This window comes from Pectinophora gossypiella, chromosome 7 (assembly GCF_024362695.1).
Source record: "Pectinophora gossypiella chromosome 7, ilPecGoss1.1, whole genome shotgun sequence".
NCBI classification, from domain to species: domain Eukaryota; kingdom Metazoa; phylum Arthropoda; class Insecta; order Lepidoptera; family Gelechiidae; genus Pectinophora; species Pectinophora gossypiella.
Window position 1 is genome coordinate 6133902 of NC_065410.1, and position 21029 is coordinate 6154930.

At 36.9% G+C, this 21029-nt stretch overlaps 3 protein-coding genes across 4 annotated transcripts in view; all 3 read right to left on the reverse strand.

Annotated features, from left to right (window-relative positions):
• LOC126368574 ((11Z)-hexadec-11-enoyl-CoA conjugase-like) overlaps window positions 1–21029 on the reverse strand; it is a 293092-nt gene that overhangs the window by 210932 nt on the left and 61131 nt on the right. The gene's annotated exons all lie outside the window — the stretch shown is intronic.
• Window positions 1783–7633, reverse strand: LOC126368583 (acyl-CoA Delta-9 desaturase-like). The gene is made up of 4 exons (XM_050012646.1): window positions 7469–7633; window positions 4757–4887; window positions 3302–3507; window positions 1783–2654 (listed from the first exon to the last, which is right to left on the reverse strand). The coding sequence occupies exons 1-4, from the start codon at window positions 7596–7598 to the stop codon at window positions 2183–2185; spliced, it is 939 nt and encodes a 312-aa protein (XP_049868603.1). The 5' UTR covers window positions 7599–7633; the 3' UTR covers window positions 1783–2182.
• On the reverse strand, window positions 7637–19025 carry LOC126368585 (acyl-CoA Delta-9 desaturase-like). 2 transcript variants are annotated; one of them, XM_050012649.1, is made up of 5 exons: window positions 18856–19025; window positions 18447–18614; window positions 17285–17415; window positions 12410–12615; window positions 7637–11601 (listed from the first exon to the last, which is right to left on the reverse strand). In XM_050012649.1, the coding sequence occupies exons 2-5, from the start codon at window positions 18559–18561 to the stop codon at window positions 11166–11168; spliced, it is 888 nt and encodes a 295-aa protein (XP_049868606.1). In that variant the 5' UTR covers window positions 18562–18614; window positions 18856–19025; the 3' UTR covers window positions 7637–11165. The 2 variants fall into 2 exon arrangements, with proteins under 2 accessions (XP_049868606.1, XP_049868605.1); XM_050012648.1 differs by having other exon boundaries at window positions 18423–18614.

Here is a 21029-nt window from a genome sequence, read left to right on the forward strand (position 1 = left end):
GACTTTTGCACCTTATCGTACCTGTACGAAGTATAATAACTCTGTACGGTCACGAGTACTAATATGTATACACCTTGATACCATGTCACATTAACTTTTATGACAAATTAAACCGTTAGTCTCATTAAATGTCAAATATGATAGTGCGATAGGGTTCTAAAGTGGGTACATGATATTACTCATGACTGTACACTGAGCATAGAATAGGTAATAATGATGAGCTAGGTTTACCTTATTCCATACTTCATACCTACTTTTACCAACTTACAAATAAAAAATAAACAAGGGATGAACGTGGGTTTAAATATTTGACAGCCAAGCAAAGTACTGTCGAATTGTATGATAATTGAATTCAATTTTGCTTGGCTGTCAAATACTTAACCCACGGTCAGCCCAAGTTTATTTTTTATTTGTAAGGTGGTTAGTCTTCAACTCTTCAATCGTATGGGCGTCAGACGTCACCTAACCAGATGCGCGTGTACGTTAACATCAATATGTTGTGTCTGAGTAAAACGAGGTATTTTTATGACGTGACGTGTCTGGGGTTTGCCCTGAGAATAGAATAATCAATTATACCTACCTACGGCCGCGCCCCGCACCAATAAAGAGCTTGATTTATCTCGCCCCCTCCGATGGACGCCATTTTGTTTAAGTGTAATAACAAGGGTCATCATTTCTACCCAAAAACAAGGATAAGAAGAAGAAGATAAAGGAAGAAGGGGGAAGGATAGGATTTTAGTTTTGTGCAATAAAGTATATTTGATTTGATTTTGATTTTTGATAAAAGATTCATATGTCTGTTATTTATGTAGGAAAGTGAGAATGCTATGGAAGGATAATGAATGGGAATTTGATTGTTTATGGTATGAAAGGAAGATGGTTAATGAATGGGACGTAAGGCAGTTTTAAAAAGTAAGAAAGGGGAGTCTTTGGTGCGATGTCGGTCGGGTGAGATGATTTTGGTTTAAAATAAGGTGTGTGTGTATAAAAAAGGAGTAAAGACATTTTAAAAATATCCGAGTTATTATTTCAATGGTGCTAATTCCTGTAAATACCATCTAATTTTATTTTAAGTTATATCTGTCATTTTCTTATCCGCCGAAAAGGAAAGGGACGGGTAATCGACAAGCATAAAATTTATGGAACACACGTCAATTTTAAGCACAAATCTAAACCAACCGTCTAAAAATTTTACATCCGTCAATAACCCGACACAGTTAAGTAGACAGCACGTCAAACGGATTGCATACCAGCGACGTACCTTTTGTTTCGTCGCCCGGGTTATTCATTCATTTACTCATTCTTCCTAAAATTAAGAGCTGTGAATCATCCGTCCCTTTCCTTTTCGACGGATATGAAAATGACGGATATAACTTAAAATAAAATTAGGCGGTGTCTGCAGGAATCGGGGCCTCCACATTTATGTAACGAGAAGATTAAATGAAGGCAATACTGAATAGCGCCATCTATAGTTTGTTTGGGAAATGTAGCCTGGATAGTCCCTCATTCGGAATACATTATTATGATTAACTTTTAAATTACTTCACAACTTAAAAAGGTTTGTTTACTGTTTTGACCATTTAGTTACCCTACCAAGTTGTATAATAATGAGTAGGTGCGCAAAAAAAAACGTCTTACGTACCTATATTTACGTTACTTATGTAAATCCTCCGTGTTGATGGTAAATAAAACGGTGTTATTCAATTTAAAACTTTTTTTCTATTTTTTTTATACCTGATACAATTAAGTTTAATACTAATAATAATAGTATAGGTACTAAGTATAAAACTTTGGTTCTTTGCTGAAGTAGAGAAAAAACATAGAATGAACCAGCTTTTATGTCAGGCGGGACTGGTCACCAGGTCGCAGACGATCATCTCCGTAGAGAATTAGATACCTGTCGCCCGGGACAACATGTATGACATGACCCCCCGCGCCCCACAGGTCCACCCACGGAATAAACACGTTCAGCTGCTTGTCTTCCAGATCATGTTATTTTAATGGGCTATAGATTGGTCCCCTGATTATCCTGCTGTTCATCACATCCGTAAATCTTAATTCATGTGATGTGTAGAGCATTATGCTTGTGGAAAAATCACTGCCTACTGCTTATAAGCAGATTTTAAAGGTTTGCGTGGTCCCAAAAGCTTTCACAAATCATAAAACTAAGTTACAAGTTAGCCTAGAATACATTTTGAACTTTAGTACTACAAACATCAATTTCATTATTTTTAACATGACTACCATCCCCAGTTCTATCAATGCGCTGTTCAATAATCTCGCTAGATACCGTCTTCAGATCATATGCCCAACCTATTCCGGCCATAAAATCAATGAATACTTTAGTAAAATTCAATGAACTTCCTAGTTCTGAAGTCTTGTAGTCCCAAGGATAGGTGTGATGGTAGTTGTGGAAACCTTCACCAAAGGTTACCAATGACACGAGCTTGTTCTCAGTTGGGCTGATGTTCTTGTCGTAGGGTTTGTTGCCCCACATGTGTGCAGCAGAGTTGACTAGCCAAGTGTAGTTTAATGTGGTTACGTAGCGAGTTAAGACGCAAACGACGAAGGAGGTCCACGGCGCCTCACCCCACAGCGTGGGGACGTACATTGGCACTATTACGCTCATTAATAGTACCAAAATCCCATAATTCCTGGAATTAAAAACATATTACAGAAAAAGTCATTAATGATTCCGAAAAGGCGAAAAGCTTCCAAAATTCGTGATGTTGGAGACTAATGGCGGGAAAAAATCCGCCTAACTGAAATGAGGCTACAGTTGAGTGTTTTGGATGCACTCAGGGCTATCCAGAGCAATGCGCCAGAGTGCCCCAAGATAGGCAACAAAGAAATGAATATGCTTCTACTTGCTTATTGACTGACTTTCCCGCTTACGTTCTTTAAAAATCACATAATTATATGGCTTGGCTGTACAGTTTAGGCAGTTATATTGTTAAAAACCATAGTCTTTTTTTGTTATTGTGTACGTCCGGCAGGCAAAGGAAACGCAGCCCAGTAAATCATAGCCTAACATGAATCGTAGTAAAAAAAAACGAGTTTGTAGCAGCCAGATCTTAATTTAGAGTAGTAAATAGAGTGCAAAACTTTGCCGATAACGGCAGATAATATCAACACTTCATAGTTTTTTTTTTTTACTTTGGTCCGCTAGCCGTACTATCAGCATTCTAAACTCAACAACGCCATCTATGTGATCTTCAAAGAACTTCATCTGGAAAGTCCCTCATTAGGTACTAGAAAAACTGGTTGATCATAAAGTGTAGGTACATTCAAATTCCCTTACTTTTTTTGGAATTGAAGGACTGGATCGGACATTAGGTCACTCATGTCGATGGTATGACCTTTAGCTTTGATGTCCGGATGCTTTCTAACCATAAGCCATCCAATGTGGGAGAAGAAGAAACCCCGTTTAGCGTTGTGAGGGTCCGCGTCCGTTTCCGAGTACTTGTGGTGCATGCGGTGGTCGCGAGCCCAGTCTATTATAGGGTTCTGAAAATTAAATAGATTTTTAGGTTTTGTCAATGCAAAATGCTTTCTACATGACATTGGCGCTCATTAATTATAGGGTACAGTCATTTGTTTTCTACACTCACTTCTTTTAAGCCTCGTCTCCACTAGGAGACATATATCCTCAGGATATATCTGGGTGATATCGTACGCAGCGCGGTATATAAGGATTGGCTACATACGTAAGCCAGAACCTAGGGGCCTCCATCACAATGGGGCCACCATGACAAATGCACTCTTTCCAGAAACAATACTTCACGCTTATACAGAATCCGTCCTCTCTTTTGATATTTATTGAGTATTGAATTAAAATATTCGTAGACACAAACAAATGTTTGTGTATTTTGCTTTATGTACTATATAGCTACCTAAAGCTAAAAGGAAAAAAATTATAAGACCTGTCGTGCTGTATGGTTCTGAGTGTTGGGCGAGAAAGGAGACGCATGAAAGAAGAGTACACGTGGCGGAGATGTGAATGTTGAGATGGATGTGTTGTGTGACCAGAATGGACAAGATTACGAATGAATATGTCGCAGTCGGATTGTAAAATCCGCTGTATTACATTACGGCTAGCTGTTTTCAAAAACAGGGCCGTTTTGTAATGCGACGGTTCAACGATTAGCCGTATTGTCATTGCGATACGTTCTCAAATAAAGCGGTCCACGTTCAGCCGCATTTTACTACTACTTAAATTATAGGGTGAAAATAATATATTTTTCTAATTGCATTTGAAAATTGTTCTTAAATTCACTATTTACCGACATATTTAACACGTTTCCTTTGCACAGCTAGCCGTAATGTAATACAGCGGATTATACAATCCGACTGCGACAAATATACATATAAAAGGAAATCTGAAAGTAGCGCCGGTCACTGAGAAATTGAGGCACAACAGGTTAGCATGGTATGGACATGTAATGAGGAGGGATGAAAGGCATATAACGAGGAAAGTTATGAGTATGAATGTGATTGATAAAGGGGACGACACAAGAAAGTATGGATGGATTGTTTCAAGAAGGATATGTGTGTGAAAGGTGTGAGTATCGAGATGACGATTGAAAGTTAGAATGGAAGAGGAATACATATCGTGCCGACCCCACCCAGAATGGTATAAGGGCAGGAGGGTAAATATACTATAGCTACCTACCTAAATTTATAGTATGAGTTATATAGCACTAATTCTAAGCGGAACTTTATATTACAATAAACAAATATATAGGTAGATACGTACTTGTAAAGCGATGCAGTTGAATAGCATAAGCAGCACTTGAAGAGGTAGTTTGGCTTTGTAGGAGCGATGTGTCCAATACCTGTGTGCTCCCGCTGTGATTCCCATTCCACCGAATACGGCATACACATGAGCTGAAATTGTTAACGATATATTATATAATAGAGGATATCGGTGATATAGAGGAGCTCGGTGGCGCAGCGGTAAACGCGCTCGGTCTGCGATTGTTGAAGTTAAGCAACTTCGGCAAAGGCCGGTCATAGGATGGGTGACCACAAAAAAAAAAGTTTTCATCTCGAGCTCCTCCGTGCTTCGGAAGGCACGTTAAGCCGTTGGTCCCGGCTGCATTAGCAGTCGCTAATAACCATCAATCCGCACTGGGCCCGCGTGATGGTTTAAGGCCCGATCTCCCTATCCATCCATAGGGAAGGCCCGTGCCCCAGCAGTGGGGACGTTAATGGGCTGATGATGATGATGATGATATTATATAATTAGGAACGAAAAAAAATTAAAAATATAATAGTCGGCTGCCTGGAGAGCCGTGGTAGACCAGTTTGTAGAACGCTTGCTCTCAATTTGAGGTCCCAGCATAAGCCTAAACCAATGATTTTGGAATTAGTTTTCGAATTCATATTTAGGTTACAAATCTCCTGCGCAGCGGTGAATGAAAACATCATGGGAAATCCTCATTCCCGAGAAATGCATTTCGGAATTATATGACCTAACCTTTGTTGGGCTGGTTTTCCCTTCGCGAGTTGGAAGGTCAGACAGGCAGTCGCTTCTGTAAAAAACTGGACTGTCAAATCTTTAGATTGGGTAAGCGGACCCTGTGAAAAACGGGATGACGCTAGGGAGATGATGATGAGTAGGTTACCTGGAAGAGATTGCTGCATGAGCAATAAGGTCGCTTGTTGTGCATTTAAAAAAAGTGTTTGACAAAAAAGTTTTCATTTTTCCATTTAGCTTATTTATGAATTTTAATTAATAAAAATGTAATAATAAGTGCGATATATTGTTACGTTTTTCTATGACGTCACATGTTGCTTTTTCATACAAATTCTATAGTAATTTCATATTTTGACGTTAAGTAAAAAGTAGGTATCTGATTTGACCAATTGGACACTATCTTATTTATCTGATAAAGCACGAAGTGACGTCACAGAAAAACGTGATAAAATGTCGGACTTTATTACGTTTTTCTTGATCAAAATTCATAAATGAGTAAAATTGAAAAAAATAATGTTTCCGATAGTTTTAGGTCTGTCTTTATATACTTAGTAATCAGTTTCTTAATTTATCTTGAACCTAGTCCTGCCGGCTGTAGTAGGGCCGGTCTATTGTATAATTAGCGCGATCCCATAGAATACGGAATATTACGCGCTACCGAATAAGTAGACAATGACGACAAAACCCTGTTAGGTTACACACGCTAGGTTTTTTCCATACGCTTTCCTGTCCAGGGGCTGATTTTCTGTGGATTCGACTATCGAAGCATGTACATGTATTCAAACAAATATAACATAAACCTGAGACGTCTATACTATGTATCTTTGAAAACTTAATATATGTAAAAAAACATATATGTAGGAGGTTTATTTGCAAAAAATAGCGATCGGCACATTGTTAATACCCGTAATAAAAATAAACTTGCCTTACAAGTCACAAATCGATTACATAAGTTTACTAAATCTTTTAAGGGGCAATTTATACGTTTTTACAATAAAATTCCCATTGACATTCATAATTTGCCTTTCAACTGTTTTAAGACAGTAGTTAAACAAACTCTTTATAAAAAAGGTTACTTACTATAAAGTTAGTAATTATTTAGAAGATATGAATGCATGGGATTAACTGTCTGAGAACTGATATTAGGCAGCTAAATTACTCAATTGTACACCAATATTTTATGTTTATTTGTTTAAAGAACGTCTAGGGCCCTGTGCCGAGGTTTTTCTTGCAGCTTCTTTTCCCCGGATATACAGGTTGTGAGAAGCTGCAGTAGTTTTAGGCGGATGCGACGTTCGTTATGTAAAAACTGACGATTCAAAGTGTAACTATGTTACCTAGTGAATAAAGATATTTTTGAATTTGAATTTGAATTGACGCGAAACGCTAAATCCGAAAAACTTGACCCAAGGTCTCCTACCACTACACATAACTCAAGTGGGACTCTCTACGTATTGTGCAACAGGACTTTTAAAACGAAATTTGGTTTTGCTAGTCAATCTCGCGCCCATGTAAGAGCGCAGGCCACATAATAAATAATATAAACACTAGCTAAGGGTGTCGCCGTCGACGGATACGTTTGGGAGGATATCATGATCATCATCATTATATTGCCGGTCTTACTTAAACTAAAGACAACGAATTATTATTATTGACTCTGATAAGTAGGTAGGTACTTTTAAGGAGCTCGGTGGCGCAGTGGTAAACGCGCTCGGTCTGCGATTGTTGAGGTTAAGCAACTTTCGCAAAGGCCGGTCATAGGATGGGTGACCACAAAAAAAAAGTTTTCATCTCGAGCTCCTCCGTGCTTCGGAAGGCACGTTAAGCCGTTGGTCCCGGCTGCATTAGCAGTCGTTAATAACCATCAATCCGCACTGGGCCCGCGTGATGGTTCAAGGCCCGATTTTCTTATCCATCCATAGGGAAGGCCCGTGCTCCAGCAGTGGGGACATTAATGGGCTGATGATGATGAAGTAGGTAGGTACTTACCCCATATTACGGTTAGCCTTAGGGCTTTGGTGAATATCAGATACCATCCATAGACTCCCATAACATGCAGCACAGTGAAGAAACTCACACTCGACCAATAAATAGTCGGTTTATTTTTATTTTCCGTCATTCTTGTCTTCTTGTAACTTTCTGACTATACTGTATTGTTCTCAGGACCAACTTTACGCTGAAAATCACGATGCAATTAACTATTTCACAGCCAACTAGCTTAATTCGCCTTTTTTTTACTAAACGAAGTCGTTCAACTAACGGCCTGAATGATATTCAGTCATTTCATAAAACGGCTAGGCATATGACTTGGATCAAAAACATTTAATTCGACACCATTCAATGCCTAGGCAAGTAATTTAAATTTAGTTCCACTTTCTGCTGGTACTAAACCCCAGCTAGTTATCCTATACAATGACTATTCTGTTATTCTGATTTTACAATGCTGTTTTATCACCGTAAGGCCTAGTTGTGTCTGGAGGTGGGGGGTTTAGATTTTAAAAAGGACAAGGGACTTTACGACTTTAAACATTAGTCACAAGTAGTCAGTTTTCATACGTTTCAGTCGATGGTTCATACACATATAACACAAACTGTCCCTCTTTCTTACACATATACACACACACTTTACTCATTTCATCTCAGAGAACTTTGGAATTTATTGCCACCCGCGAAAGGACAATACTGACATCCAAGTACTTACATGTTTTTTAAGCCTTGTATGGGAGTTACGATTGCACAATTTCTACAATACTTTTTGTAATTCAATACCTATTGTATGCTTTATTTTTGTTAAGAAAGTAACTTAATTTGAAATTAAGGAGTCCAGTGGGGTTAAAAAGGCGGTGTGGTCTTCACATGAGTACGCAATACGCATAGCAAAAATCCAAGATACACATATCACGCCTAATTTCCGTTGGAGCAGAGACAACGGAATTCCACTCAATACGATCCTGACACAGCACTTTCGCTTCTTCCATTCTCATCGAAGACACAAAGATTTCGTGCATGCGCGCCGGTTTAGAGTTCTGATTTTAACCCCCCAGGGTTAAAATGGCCACATCTGCATCGATGCAATTCATCTAAAAAAGCAATATTGCAATTTGACACTTGCGCATATAAAAGTAAGTGTGCAATGCAAACAAAATGTCAAATAGCAATATTGCTTTTTTAGGTGAATTGCTTTAATGTGGCCCTATTAACCCCCAGCTCATCTTCCAAAAAATACTTAATACTTACGGAGTTTTTTTTTTGTTTTTATTAATTTATTCCATAGGCTTTGTCGTTGCCTTTACACCGGTAATGCCGAAATGTGAATAATGTAAAAGAGCTTTTAATTATGCGACATTACTTACTTAATGAATAAACTATATTAGTGGATTTGCTCGCTTGTTTGGGTGCTACTGGTCTACAGAAAGTATCAGAGTAAACTAAACTATACTTGTGTTCAGAATGTTATTTATACATTAGGTATAATATTATGCAAGTGTTTATCCTTTGTTAGCATTCGTCTTTCATCATTAAAAAAGTGATGACGAACACGACCAGCGACCTTTGTTTTTTTAAGTAAGTTTGGTGTATTCTTTATTCCAATAATTATCTAATTTATTTAATTAATTTCGTTAATTACAATTGTTGATATTCACGACAGTGCGTTGTTATTTGTTGGCAATTAATTGATATTTATTTCATGCAAAGCTTTCATTAACGATGTTGATGATAAAAGTGAAGTCGCTAGTTATTACCCGCGACTTCACTCGCGTGGACACTTCAGTTACTGATAATTAGTTACTGATAAGTAGGTACACTGCAGAGTACTTAACGTATTTTCTTTTCTGTACCTAATAAACATGAAAGGGAAAAAATGAAAAATACGGGTATTTATATCATGATCACTAATTTAATTTTAAGAGCCACGCTGTTGTCATTGTAGCATTCTCCATGCTTATTTTTAGGGCAAAATAGGGCAGTGGTTTCCCTCTTGCCTTCCGCACAATATTTAACTATATATGGATGTATATTTAATCAGTATAGGTACCTTTTTAAATAAAAAATAAAACATGTAAACCAGATTACGTCTAAGTATGTAAAAGTTTATCATGATCGGATTAGTAGGTAATAGACTTTGAATGAGTAACCAAACAAACTTATTCATTTACAATATTACTTAATTAGTAGTAAGTATAGGTAAACGATACATTCGTCATACTACACTTTTCAATTACTGCAATTAGTTTTTAAACAATAGAAGTTTGAGATTTAAAATATAAAGCGATTTCTAAATAATGTTATCTCTATAACATAATGTAGTCCCTTCGGGTCTCAAGAAACTGTAGCTGGAGTTCAACTGCGTTAAGGTTGCGATTTCTCAACACATTAGAAACAAAACGGTCTTCTCGGGGAGGTCCACCTGCGTCTTGAAACCCGAGGAGACAAGACCAGTTATTAAAAAATAAATGATCATATAAGACATACAATTTATAAATGTTAATTGAGTTTTTGACGATAAGCTAAAACTGGATTTTTTGTAGCTTTATCTTTTTTAAAGATAGAATGGACAGATAATGTATGTTTAGAGGGAGTGGGAAAATAAACACTTACATTTTCCACTATATTGTTTTTAAATGATTTTAAACAACACATAAATTACACCGCAATATCCTGAATTACCTAAGTTGAATTTGAAAAAAAAAACCTTCCGCAGCGCATTGCATACACACGTCGTCCTTAATTCCTCGTCAGTCCCTTTTTTTCCCGACTTCGACGAAGAAAAAAGTAAGGTTATGTGTTTGACCGCTATGTATGTATGTATTATATGAATTTGTCCTAGAAGTTTGCTTATCACGGCATACGACCACGGCTATCTGCTAAACACCAATATTCGGAAGAATTTCAGAGAAATATACATAATTTCTTGTTTCATACTTTTTAGAGCGTGATTTTTCCGTAGTCGGGTTTTAGTTTAAAAAAAAAATCAAATATATTCATAAATAATCTTACTCTTCCACTCTGTTCTTGTATCTCTGTCTCACGTACCTGTCTCTCTCTTATTCGTTCGTCTTATATTACCTCTATATTACTCTTTTGATGATGATGATGATGATAAACACTTTCATTCATCCCACAGTTACAAAGAAAGCTAATAAAATTATCTATAAAACGTTTTTAATTTTAAATCTCGAACATCTGTAATCAATAAAAAAATAAAAACGTTGAAAGTGTAGTAAGTACTTACTTTGTTTTGCAGGCTGGTGTATTTTAAATTGCATACGTAAGTAATTACTTACTGCCTCGCCCTCTGCTTGCGGAATAACAACACGTACTTAGGGCCGTCTACTCAAGATTTCTATCCATACTTACATCAAGAGATTACATAATTTTTATCTACTTATAGGTAAGTACAGTCTTAAACAATATAATATACCTACATTAGGACTCTGTCGCACTAACATATTTGACATTTAGTAAGACTTACAGTTCAATTTGTCAAAATAGTTAATGTGACATGGTACCAAAGTGTATACATTTAATGCTCGTGACCGTACTTACAGAAAAATTACAACTTGTGACGCGATTCTTCGTACTACGATGAAGTTTTAACTTCAATTCGAGCAATCAATTCAATCGAACTTATTATCTTTCAAAACGTCCCAAATATAGGTACCTATATTTTATACTACTTATAACGTTAATTAAATTTTACATGACTACCATCTCCACTCCTTTCAATTCGCTGTTTTATAATCTCATGAGGCACTGTCTTCAAATCATACGCCCAGCCTATTTTGGCCATCACATCAATAAATAATGTCGAAACATTCAATGAATAATTCCCTAATTCTGAAGTCTTGTAGTCCCAAGGATAGGCGTGGTGGTAGTTGTGGAAACCTTCACCAAAGGCGCATATCGCAACGAGTTTGTTCTCTGCTGGGTTGATGTGCTTGTCGTAAGGTTTGTTACCCCACATGTGTGCAGCAGAGTTGACTAGCCAAGTATGGTGTAATGAAATTGTGAATCGATATATAACGTCTATAAAGAAGGAGTTCCACAGCGTCTCGCCCCAGAGAGTAGCTATGTACATTGGCACTACCACGCTCATCAACAGTACCAACACGCCATAGTACCTAAAAATAAAACATTTAATTAATTTATACAAAGTATTCACTTTTTTTCAGACAAAGTGTGGGTATAATATTGTATATGAAACTGTCACCATAATGACGGGTATTGACCTTTTCAACGCTACATCATATACTTAGAAATATCGTCACTCTGAGAAGCGTCATGTTATGACGCTTCGCCTATAAAGTTGTAGGTACTACAGTCGAATTAATCCGTTATCCACCAATGACTGCGCAAAGGCACACTATCTCCATACAAACACCCTCGTTTTACACAGACACCACACATTAAAGTTATCGTTCAGGCATCTGTGTGTGTGTCTGACGCTGTACGATTGAAGACTAAACTATGTTCGAGGGGGGTGAGATAAACCTAGCTCAAATGCTGGTGGTGGTTATTCTATGACAAAAGCGAGGGTTTATGTTAGGAGCCGTGCGAAGAGAAGGCTAGTAACGGCGAAGGATAAAACATCATCATGAGAAAACCGAGGAGCTCGGTGGCGCAGCGGTTAAAATGCGCTCGGTCTACGATTGTTGAAGTTAAGCAACTTTCGCAAAGGCCGGTCATAGGATGGGTGACCACAAAAAAAAAGTTTTCATCTCGAGCTCCTCCGTGCTTCGGAAGGCACGTTAATCCGTTGGTCCCGGGTGCATTAGCAGTCGTTAATAACCATCAATCCGCACTGGGCTGGTTTAAGGCCCGATCTCCCTATCCATCCATAGGGAAGGCCCGTGCAGTGGGGACGTTAATGGGCTGATGATGATCATGAGAAAACCAAAATAGCGAGAGAAACCAGGTTAAAACTCATACTTTTTCTGGAACTGAAGTACAGGATCGGACGTTAGGTCACTTATGTCGATGGTATGACCTTTAGCTTTGATGTCCGGATGCTTTCTAACCATAAGCCATCCCATGTGAGAGAAGAAGAAACCTCGTTTAGCGTTGTGAGGGTCCGCGTCCGTTTCCGAGTACTTGTGGTGCATGCGGTGGTTACGTGCCCAGTCCAGTACAGTGTTCTGAAAAATGTAATATTCTCGTTGAATTCATAAAGAGTGAGTAGATCTTGTAGGCCTACGCGTACCGCGATCAAGGGGGTTAAAAAGGCCATATCGAAGCAATTCATCAAGCAATATTGCAATATGACATTTGCGCATATAAAAGTAAGTGCGCAATAGCAATATTGCTTTTTTAGATGAATTGCTTTGGTGTGCCTTTTTAACCCCCCAGATCTAGGACGTTTTAAAAAAATTAAGCAAAATTAAAAATTTTGGAAAAATCCACGACGGTAAAAATATCATCGAAAAAGAATAAAATAACTCAAAACCCCCGACTTAACCCAATTATTATGTAACGATATATTATATTAGACTTAAAAATACTTTCTAAAAAAGAGTTGATATCTCGAGACATCGGTAATAGATATACTTAAGTACCTAAACAATGAATATGGATGTTTACAGTTTTTTCCTAACGTGTCTGTTTCTCGAAGATATACTTAAATGTAGCGATAATAATTTTACCATAATACATAACCGAGGAATATCCGTCGGGGGCTGCCTTTTCTATATGAAATTTCAACAGAAATTTAATCATACTCATAAGTGTATTTTATGTCCTCGATAAACATCTACAATTCTTCAATAATTGTATTCACGTCACTAGAAAAACTTTAGCTGGGTTAATGGCAGCCCCCAACGGATATTCCTCGGTTATGTATTATGGTAAAATTATTATCGCTACATTTAAGTATATCTTCGAGAAACAGACACGTTAGGAAAAAACTGTAAACATCCATATTCATTGTTTAGGTACTTAAGTATATCTATTACCGATGTCTCGAGATATCAACTCTTTTTTAGAAAGTATTTTTAAGTCTAATATAATATTTCGTTACATAATAATTGGGTTAAGTCGGGGGTTTTGAGTTATTTTATTCTTTTTCGATGATATTTTTACCGTCGTGGGTTTTTCCAAAATTTTTAATTTTGCTTAATTTTATTTCAGACTTTTTAGAGAGCATATACGAATTATAATCTATATAATGTATTGTGTAGGTAAGATCTCGCAAAACAATAAGTGTGATTCATCCTACCACATAATATTAAGTCCCTTATTATATATTATACAGTTGCTTTCTGTTTAAAGTTACCTCTATAACACTCATCTGAGAACATGCACCAATCACCCACGAACTCATTCCTGAAATCCGCATTGAAATCAGACAATACGTTTTAATTTTAATAATATTGCAATATAAACGTTTCACACTAATATAGCAGCGCCTCCTAGTGAGTTAATATCATAAGACTTATCTTAGACCATGCACCATTCAACTACGAACCCATTGCTGAAAACCGCATTGAAATTGGACATTTCGTTTTAATATTATTGCAATACTATTTTTTTTTTTGGTTTACAGTAAATAACCTAGTTCTAAATGCTAAGAAAACGAAGTGTATTAAATTTGTTCTACCAAACGTAAAGAAAGTAAATAATAACATTAAAATTAACGACGAGAAACTAGATTTTGTTGAACACACAGTTTTCTTAGGAATTACTGTAGATTCAAAACTTCAATGGGGCCCACATATTGTATCACTAGCGGGCAAGCTAAGTTCAGCAGCATATGCCGTCAGAAGGATCCGACAACTCACAGATGTACCCACTGCTAGACTTGTCTACTTCAGCTACTTCCACAGCATAATGTCTTACGGTATTTTGCTGTGGGGTCGAGCCGCTGATGTAGAAAATATTTTCATCATTCAAAAAAGAGCAGTTCGCGCTATTTATAAACTGCGTTGTCGGGACTCTTTGAGGGAGCTGTTTAAAGAAATAAATATACTGACGGTCGCAAGTCAATATATATATGAAAACATTATGTATGTACGTAAAAACTTATCTCTCCTTCCGAGAAACTGTGAAAGGCATACTTACAATACAAGAAATAAACATAAAATTGCTATTCAAAATTCTAGATTAAGTAAATTAAATTCATCTTTTTTGGGGTTATGTATACGTTTTTACAATAAAATACCAGATAATATTTTAAATTTGTCAGAAAATAAATTTAAAGCTCACGTGAAGCTTACTTTATGTAAAAAAGCTTATTATAAGATTAATGACTACCTAAATGATAAAAATGTCTGGTATTGAATGTGTTCCTCTAGTTATTAAATAACTTGTAATGTATATCCTCATTGGTTTTTAAAAGATGTGTTGCTGTTGCAGTTTCTTGTCATTTCTTCTCCTCAGCCATAACACCTTGCGAAATGACGTAAATTCAAAAATGTTACATTGACCTTCAACAAGTTTATCCATGATAATTACGTTGAATAAATGATTCTGATTCTGATTCACAATATTGTAGCACCCTCTAGAAAGACGTAATTTTTATATTATTTGGGAACATGCAATAAGCTACCACGTACACATTGCCGAAAACAGAATTTATTGTAATCGGACATTTCGTTTTGATTATATTGCAACATTGTTTTGCACTAATATTGTGGCACCCCCTAGTGAGTTACAGCCATGACACCTGTCTAAGAACATGAACTCATCAAACACAATCCCGTTATTGAAAACCGCCTCAAAATCGGATCATTAGTTTAAAAGATAGGTGGTAACATTACTTTGCACAAACGCACACACAAACATCTCTCACCCTAAACGCATATACCTGCTCCGTTCCGTCGTGGGTAATAAATGTAATTAAAATTATACTAACCGTAATTAACAACACTTTGCTTTACTTAATACATAACATACATAAACTGCCTATATACGTCCCACTGCTGGGCACAGGCCTCCCCTCAATCAACCGGAGGGGGTATGGAGCATACTCCACCACGCTGCTCCACTGCGGATTGGTGGAGGTATTTTTACGGCTAATAGCCGGGACCAACGGCTTAACGTGCCCTCCGAAGCACGGAATCATCTTACTTTTTCGGACAATCAGGTGATTCAAGCCTGAAAAGTCCTTACCAAACAAAGGATAGTCTCACAAAGTGATTTCGACAATGTCCCCATCGGGAATCGAACCCGGACCACCAGATCGTGAGCCTAACGCTCTAACCACTAGACCACGGAGGCTGTTTACTTAATACTACCTGATTATTGAGTGATGGGTTCAAGTTTATGAATTAAATGAGGATTAATTGGATGAATTTGATTCACTTGACCACACAATCCACGTGCCACTTATAGTCGATCTTGATTTTTCTTTAATCTTCGCCAATCACTTCGTATTATCTACAATTTATTGATTGTGATCTTCTCTGAAATCTGGCTCGAAGGACCATGAATATGCCTGATATACCTTTTTACTGATTTTTAAGGGATTTAGGTAGCAATGAAACAGCACCGTGTTCGACGTAATTACGTGTAATCAATGGAACCGAAAAAAAAAACGCCTGTCAGAAACAATTAACAAATAAAAACTATTGCAAATAAATTGCTATTATAAATTGAAGAGGCGTTTCGAATAATATTGACTCTAAACTCTAATATTGTGGCGCCCCCTAGTGAGTTACAGACATGACACCTGTCTAATAACATGAACTCATCAAACACAAACCCGTTATTGAAAACCGCATCAAAATCGGATTATTAGTTTAGAAGATAATTAATAACATTTATTTGCACAAACGCACACACAAACATCTCTCACCCTAAACGCATATACCTGCTCCGTTCCGTCGTGGGTAAAAAAGACCAGGTCAGAACTTTAAACCGGCGAGCATGCATGTAGTCTTTGTGTCTTCGATGAGAGTGGAAGAAGTAGTGAGTGGATTCCGTTCTCTTCCCCAACGGAAATTAGGCGTAATCTTATTTATATGTCGTGGCCAGATAGTAGAATTGATCATTTAATTAAATGGTCATATTTCATGAAAAAGCCAACTTAAGTTGACCATATCGTTGAAACGTCAACGTTTAATGATATTTCAATCAACGTTTGGCCAAATCGGTGAACGGCGGTTGTTCATGTTATGTGGTGTAATAAAAATGCGAATAGTCGATTAATTTCTTAGTTTCAAAATTATGTACCTATTCGATATGGTAAATTGTACAATTACATTGATTCATCGATTATAATATCAATCAAATTTTAAATATAATCAACACCAGCGCCACTACCGCTTTTTACCGATTGCCAACGTTTGGCCATATCATGAAGTAATCATGCAATTAGATGCTCATATCGTTAAACGTTTTGTGTTCATTGATTTTGCCAAAGTACATCATGATGTGGCCGACGTGTGATATTCTATTTCATGAAATGTGACTATTTCATGAAATGATCGAGTACATCATGAAATTATCAACTCTACTTGATGTACATTGCGGAGTGTGTGATCACAAATATTTTGCAGTTTCAAATTAGCTACGTAATAAACACCAAATTGTCGTTGTAATTTAAAATTGTAAGTTTTATGAAACAGGCCCTTGGCCACGACATATATATTTTTTGGATTTGCTGTGCGTACTCAAGTGCATTTTGGCGGCAAGAAGAGAGGAATGGCGATTACTCCACCGACAAGAGCGCAGCTCTTAGAGAGAGAGAGAGACTCAAGTGCATACATGTAGGAAAGCCACAGCTCTCTGATACCAGCACGATAAAGCTATACTTACAACTAAACGAAATACTTAAATTCTAGTTAGTGGGTTAAAAATGTACATACTTACCTGTATAGCAATACAGTGGAAGAGCATAAGCATCACTCGTAGGGGGAGTTTAGCTTTGTAAGAGCGATGTGTCCATAGCCTGTGGGCACCCGCCGTAACGCCCAGTCCTCCGAGTAAGCCGTACACATAAACTGAAATTGGAAATACCAACATAGTGTATTTAAACTTTATTCTTCTTCTTCTTCTATTGTGCGGGTTGTGAGGTGGAGTACCAACCTCATCAACCCTGATGTCAGGGTTACTATTGAGCCGCCGCGCCAAAGGCCCCTGAAATGGCTCATGTAACGACTACTTACTTACATCAGTGAGTAGTAACCGGGACCGACGGCGTAACATGCCTTGCTAAAATTGACATTATTTAAGACAAAATTATATAAATGGCTTAATGAACGTAATTTTTATTCAGTCAGGGAATTTCTGCAGTAATGTAATTTTTAGTTTAAAGAAAAAGTTTAGTGTAAATAAATGTACCTTTGTCTACATATAACATTTGCATGCCAACATTGTTATGGCGAAACATGTATTGTACCTACTTCTAATACCCACTTGTCACCTTATTCACCATGTTTGACGCAAATAAAGTTTCTATTCTATTCTATTCTATTCTATTCTATTCTTCCGAAGCACGAATCATCTTACTTTCGGACAATCTGGTGATCAGCCAGTAATGTCCTAACCAAACTGATTCAACGTTCAACCACTGGACCACGGAGGTCGTCAAAAAAACTTTATTTAAAGTTCTTTTTTCAAAACAAGTCGAAAAAATAACGAATACTAAATAAGTAAATTAAGGAGCTCTAAGCTTGGTGAAGTGTGGGTACTTATACTTTATTTAGTTCATATTGCGATGGATGTATTTACCTCTGGCTACCCTAGTCGAGAGCTTATGTTAGAGGTATATTTAAAACATCACGATAATTGGTCGACGGGCTCATCACCTGTCACCGATTTCTTCAATAGTTATCCCTCTTAGGACTTTGTATCAAAAGTGGCTGCAAGTTCTCCTGATTGCTTGTGGCTCTGCCTACACTGGCGACTACGGGCGTGAGTTAAGTAGGTATGTAAAAGGTAAAGAGGATGGTTATCCACCTCACAACCCACACGATAGAAGAAGAAGGTATAACATTGAATTTCTCACCCCACATAGTGGTTAGTGCTAGACCTTCGAAGAACACCAAATATAAGGCATAAACTGCCATTATATGCAGCAGAGAGAAGAAAATAACACTTGTCCAGATAATGTTCAGTTTTCTTTTATCTTCCATTGCATTGGCCATTCCCGTCTTCTCATGGATGCGGATTTTTTGTTGGTCTCTGGGGCCGTTTGAGGCTGTAAAAGAATATAATGTAATAATAAACTGTTATTAGTCAAGATATTCCTTTATCACAGACTACATTTGGTCTGTTCCACCTGCAAAATTGTTGTTCTTTATTCTTCTTCTCTATCATGTGGGTTGCTGAAATTGGTCATCCACCTCCCACCAACCCTGGTGTTAGGATGTTATTGAGCCGCCAAAGGCACCTGATAAGGCTCATATAACGACTGCATATTTACACTGCACCGTACTTACATTATTGATAAACTTCTTTAGTGGTCTTGCTGCGGGCACAGAAATTTCGGAAATTAGTAAGTACTGAATTAAACATGCATTGTCAATTGTAAAGCACTACTATTTCATTTCTTCAGTAAAAGTAAAACAATAAAAAATGGGTCTGAAACCTTGCCCTTTTGATAAATATAACGTTCCTAATGTATCTCATTACTTTTGCTAACTGCGTTCGTTGTAATTATATGCCTGCTAATGCAAATTTTTACCTACTAGTTGGAGTCCACGGTTTTCATTCTCAAAAACTAAATTTACTTATAGCAGTACGCAGACAGCATTAAACTGAAAGAAATACATTTTCAAAACAAAAAATATTTCATTAAAAGTCAGAAAATTTTATTAAATCCTACATTTATAGCATTGCACTCTATGAAAGTGAAATGTGGATTATGACACAGAGAGACAGAGAGAATTTGCAAGCGTTTGTGACGTGGTGTTGGCGAAGGATGGAGGCTAGGCTAAGAGGATAAGCTGGACTGAAATGGTGTCCAATGATTGAAATGGGGAGGAAATATGATTGTCCACCTGATACGACACGATTCATTTATAAAGAACATCATAGGAGGAAAAAATAAGGAAAGAGAGGAAGAAGTAGACCTAGGAGAACATTAATGAAAAAATAAAAGAGCAAGTGTAGGTCATCATCAGGAGGTGAAGGATTTCACGAAGAGAAGAGAGAAATGGCGATTGCTTCACCTGCAAGAGCGCAGTTCTTAAATAATCAGAGAGAGTACGCAGGACAAGACGAATTCTCGAATACCGTTGTTCGGCTCTCTGTTGTGCACTATTTACGAGACAAACCAATTCGAGATATTTTTAATTTTCCCCAAACCAGTGATTTGTGAAATCTCCATAATACTCCATAGCAATAATACTTGTAAATAATTGTGAATAAAGAAAAATAAAAATGCCGTGGAAGAGTGGAGGCCTATATCAAGTAGATAGATAGATAACATACTTACATACAAATAATTGTCTCTATATACTTAGTGCTTGTTTAGTTTAATATATTTTCAGTGATGCATGTAAGTAATAACTTATAAGCGAAAACATTGGCTAATGCATAAACTATTTGCATATTACATTTATAAGTTTTTAACTGTTTATTTTACGTATTGTATGTATGTAAATGCCAATCCCAATTAACTCAGAGGTACATCCATCGGAAGATGAACTAAGTACCCACCCACACCTCATCGAGCGAAAGCTTCTCGATGTTTGGACAACATCGAGATGATGATAGGTGGTGAGCCGTATCGCCGTCTCTAACTTTGTCCGGCCAAGTAGTTAATGCCATTTGCGGCAAAACTACAATAAGTCACTTCAAAAAAGCCGTCTATAATGGTCGAGATGGTGGTGATGGTGGTTGGTGGTGGTTATGAGGGACTCTGTTAGTGGAAACTGCGTTTAAGGTAAATTAATAACTCATTGGTGCTAGTCCGGTGCCAGGGTTCGAAACGGCGCTCCCCGATTCCCAAGCCGTTGTACCACAGTGACTATAAATGTAATGTAAATGTAAGTATGTTTTTAGATAACTAAAAATAATCGTAGATACATATACAGAGAGGTCACCAAACGTGATTCTTTCAATGATGTCATTGCTCAGGCCAAAAACTGCATTTCTTCAGTTTTTGTCATCTAAAAATCTTTCTACTTGTGTAACTTTGATTTAAGTACGTACCTAATATAATTACAGTATAATTATTATTAGGTAGATATACTAATTCAAAAAAAGAAAAAAAAAAAATTAGCATACAATGCCTTTTCTAGAATAACTTAAATAATACGTACATAATAAAAAATGTTTTGTGCACCTATAATTTGGCTTACCTATGTAACAGTCTAATTCATGATGCAACTTTTATTTTATTTAATGTTTTGTTATATAAGCTGTTGGTGTACCTTTTTATAAATAAATAAAGACAAAAAACCCGTGTTAAACAATTAAGGACATTATTAATCTAGACATTAGTGTTACGCCTGCGTAACTTATGTACTTAATATTAACCTCATAAGACCGATATTTCCAGACACAATTTTTAAATAATGGGGTTGAGATTTTAAAAGAACGACTTTACAAATTATAATTGAGTTAATTCAGTTTTTTGACGACAGATAGATAACTCAAGTCGCTTTTG

Bases quoted from the DNA above. Each gene is read 5' to 3' on its own strand.
- LOC126368585 (XM_050012648.1), bottom strand. From the start codon at position 18,561: ATGGCCAATGCAATGGAAGATAAAAGAAAACTGAACATTATCTGGACA. The intron at 17,416-18,422 runs GTGAGAAATTCA...TTCCAATTTCAG, and splicing joins AGCACTAACCACTATGTGGG to TTTATGTGTACGGCTTACTC. The intron at 12,616-17,284 runs GTAAGTATGTAC...TACATTTTTCAG, and splicing joins TCCACTGTATTGCTATACAG to AACACTGTACTGGACTGGGC.
- LOC126368583 (XM_050012646.1), bottom strand. From the start codon at position 7,598: ATGACGGAAAATAAAAATAAACCGACTATTTATTGGTCGAGTGTGAGT. The intron at 4,888-7,468 runs GTAAGTACCTAC...TAACAATTTCAG, and splicing joins AAGGCTAACCGTAATATGGG to CTCATGTGTATGCCGTATTC. The intron at 3,508-4,756 runs GTACGTATCTAC...TTTAATTTTCAG, and splicing joins TCAACTGCATCGCTTTACAA to AACCCTATAATAGACTGGGC.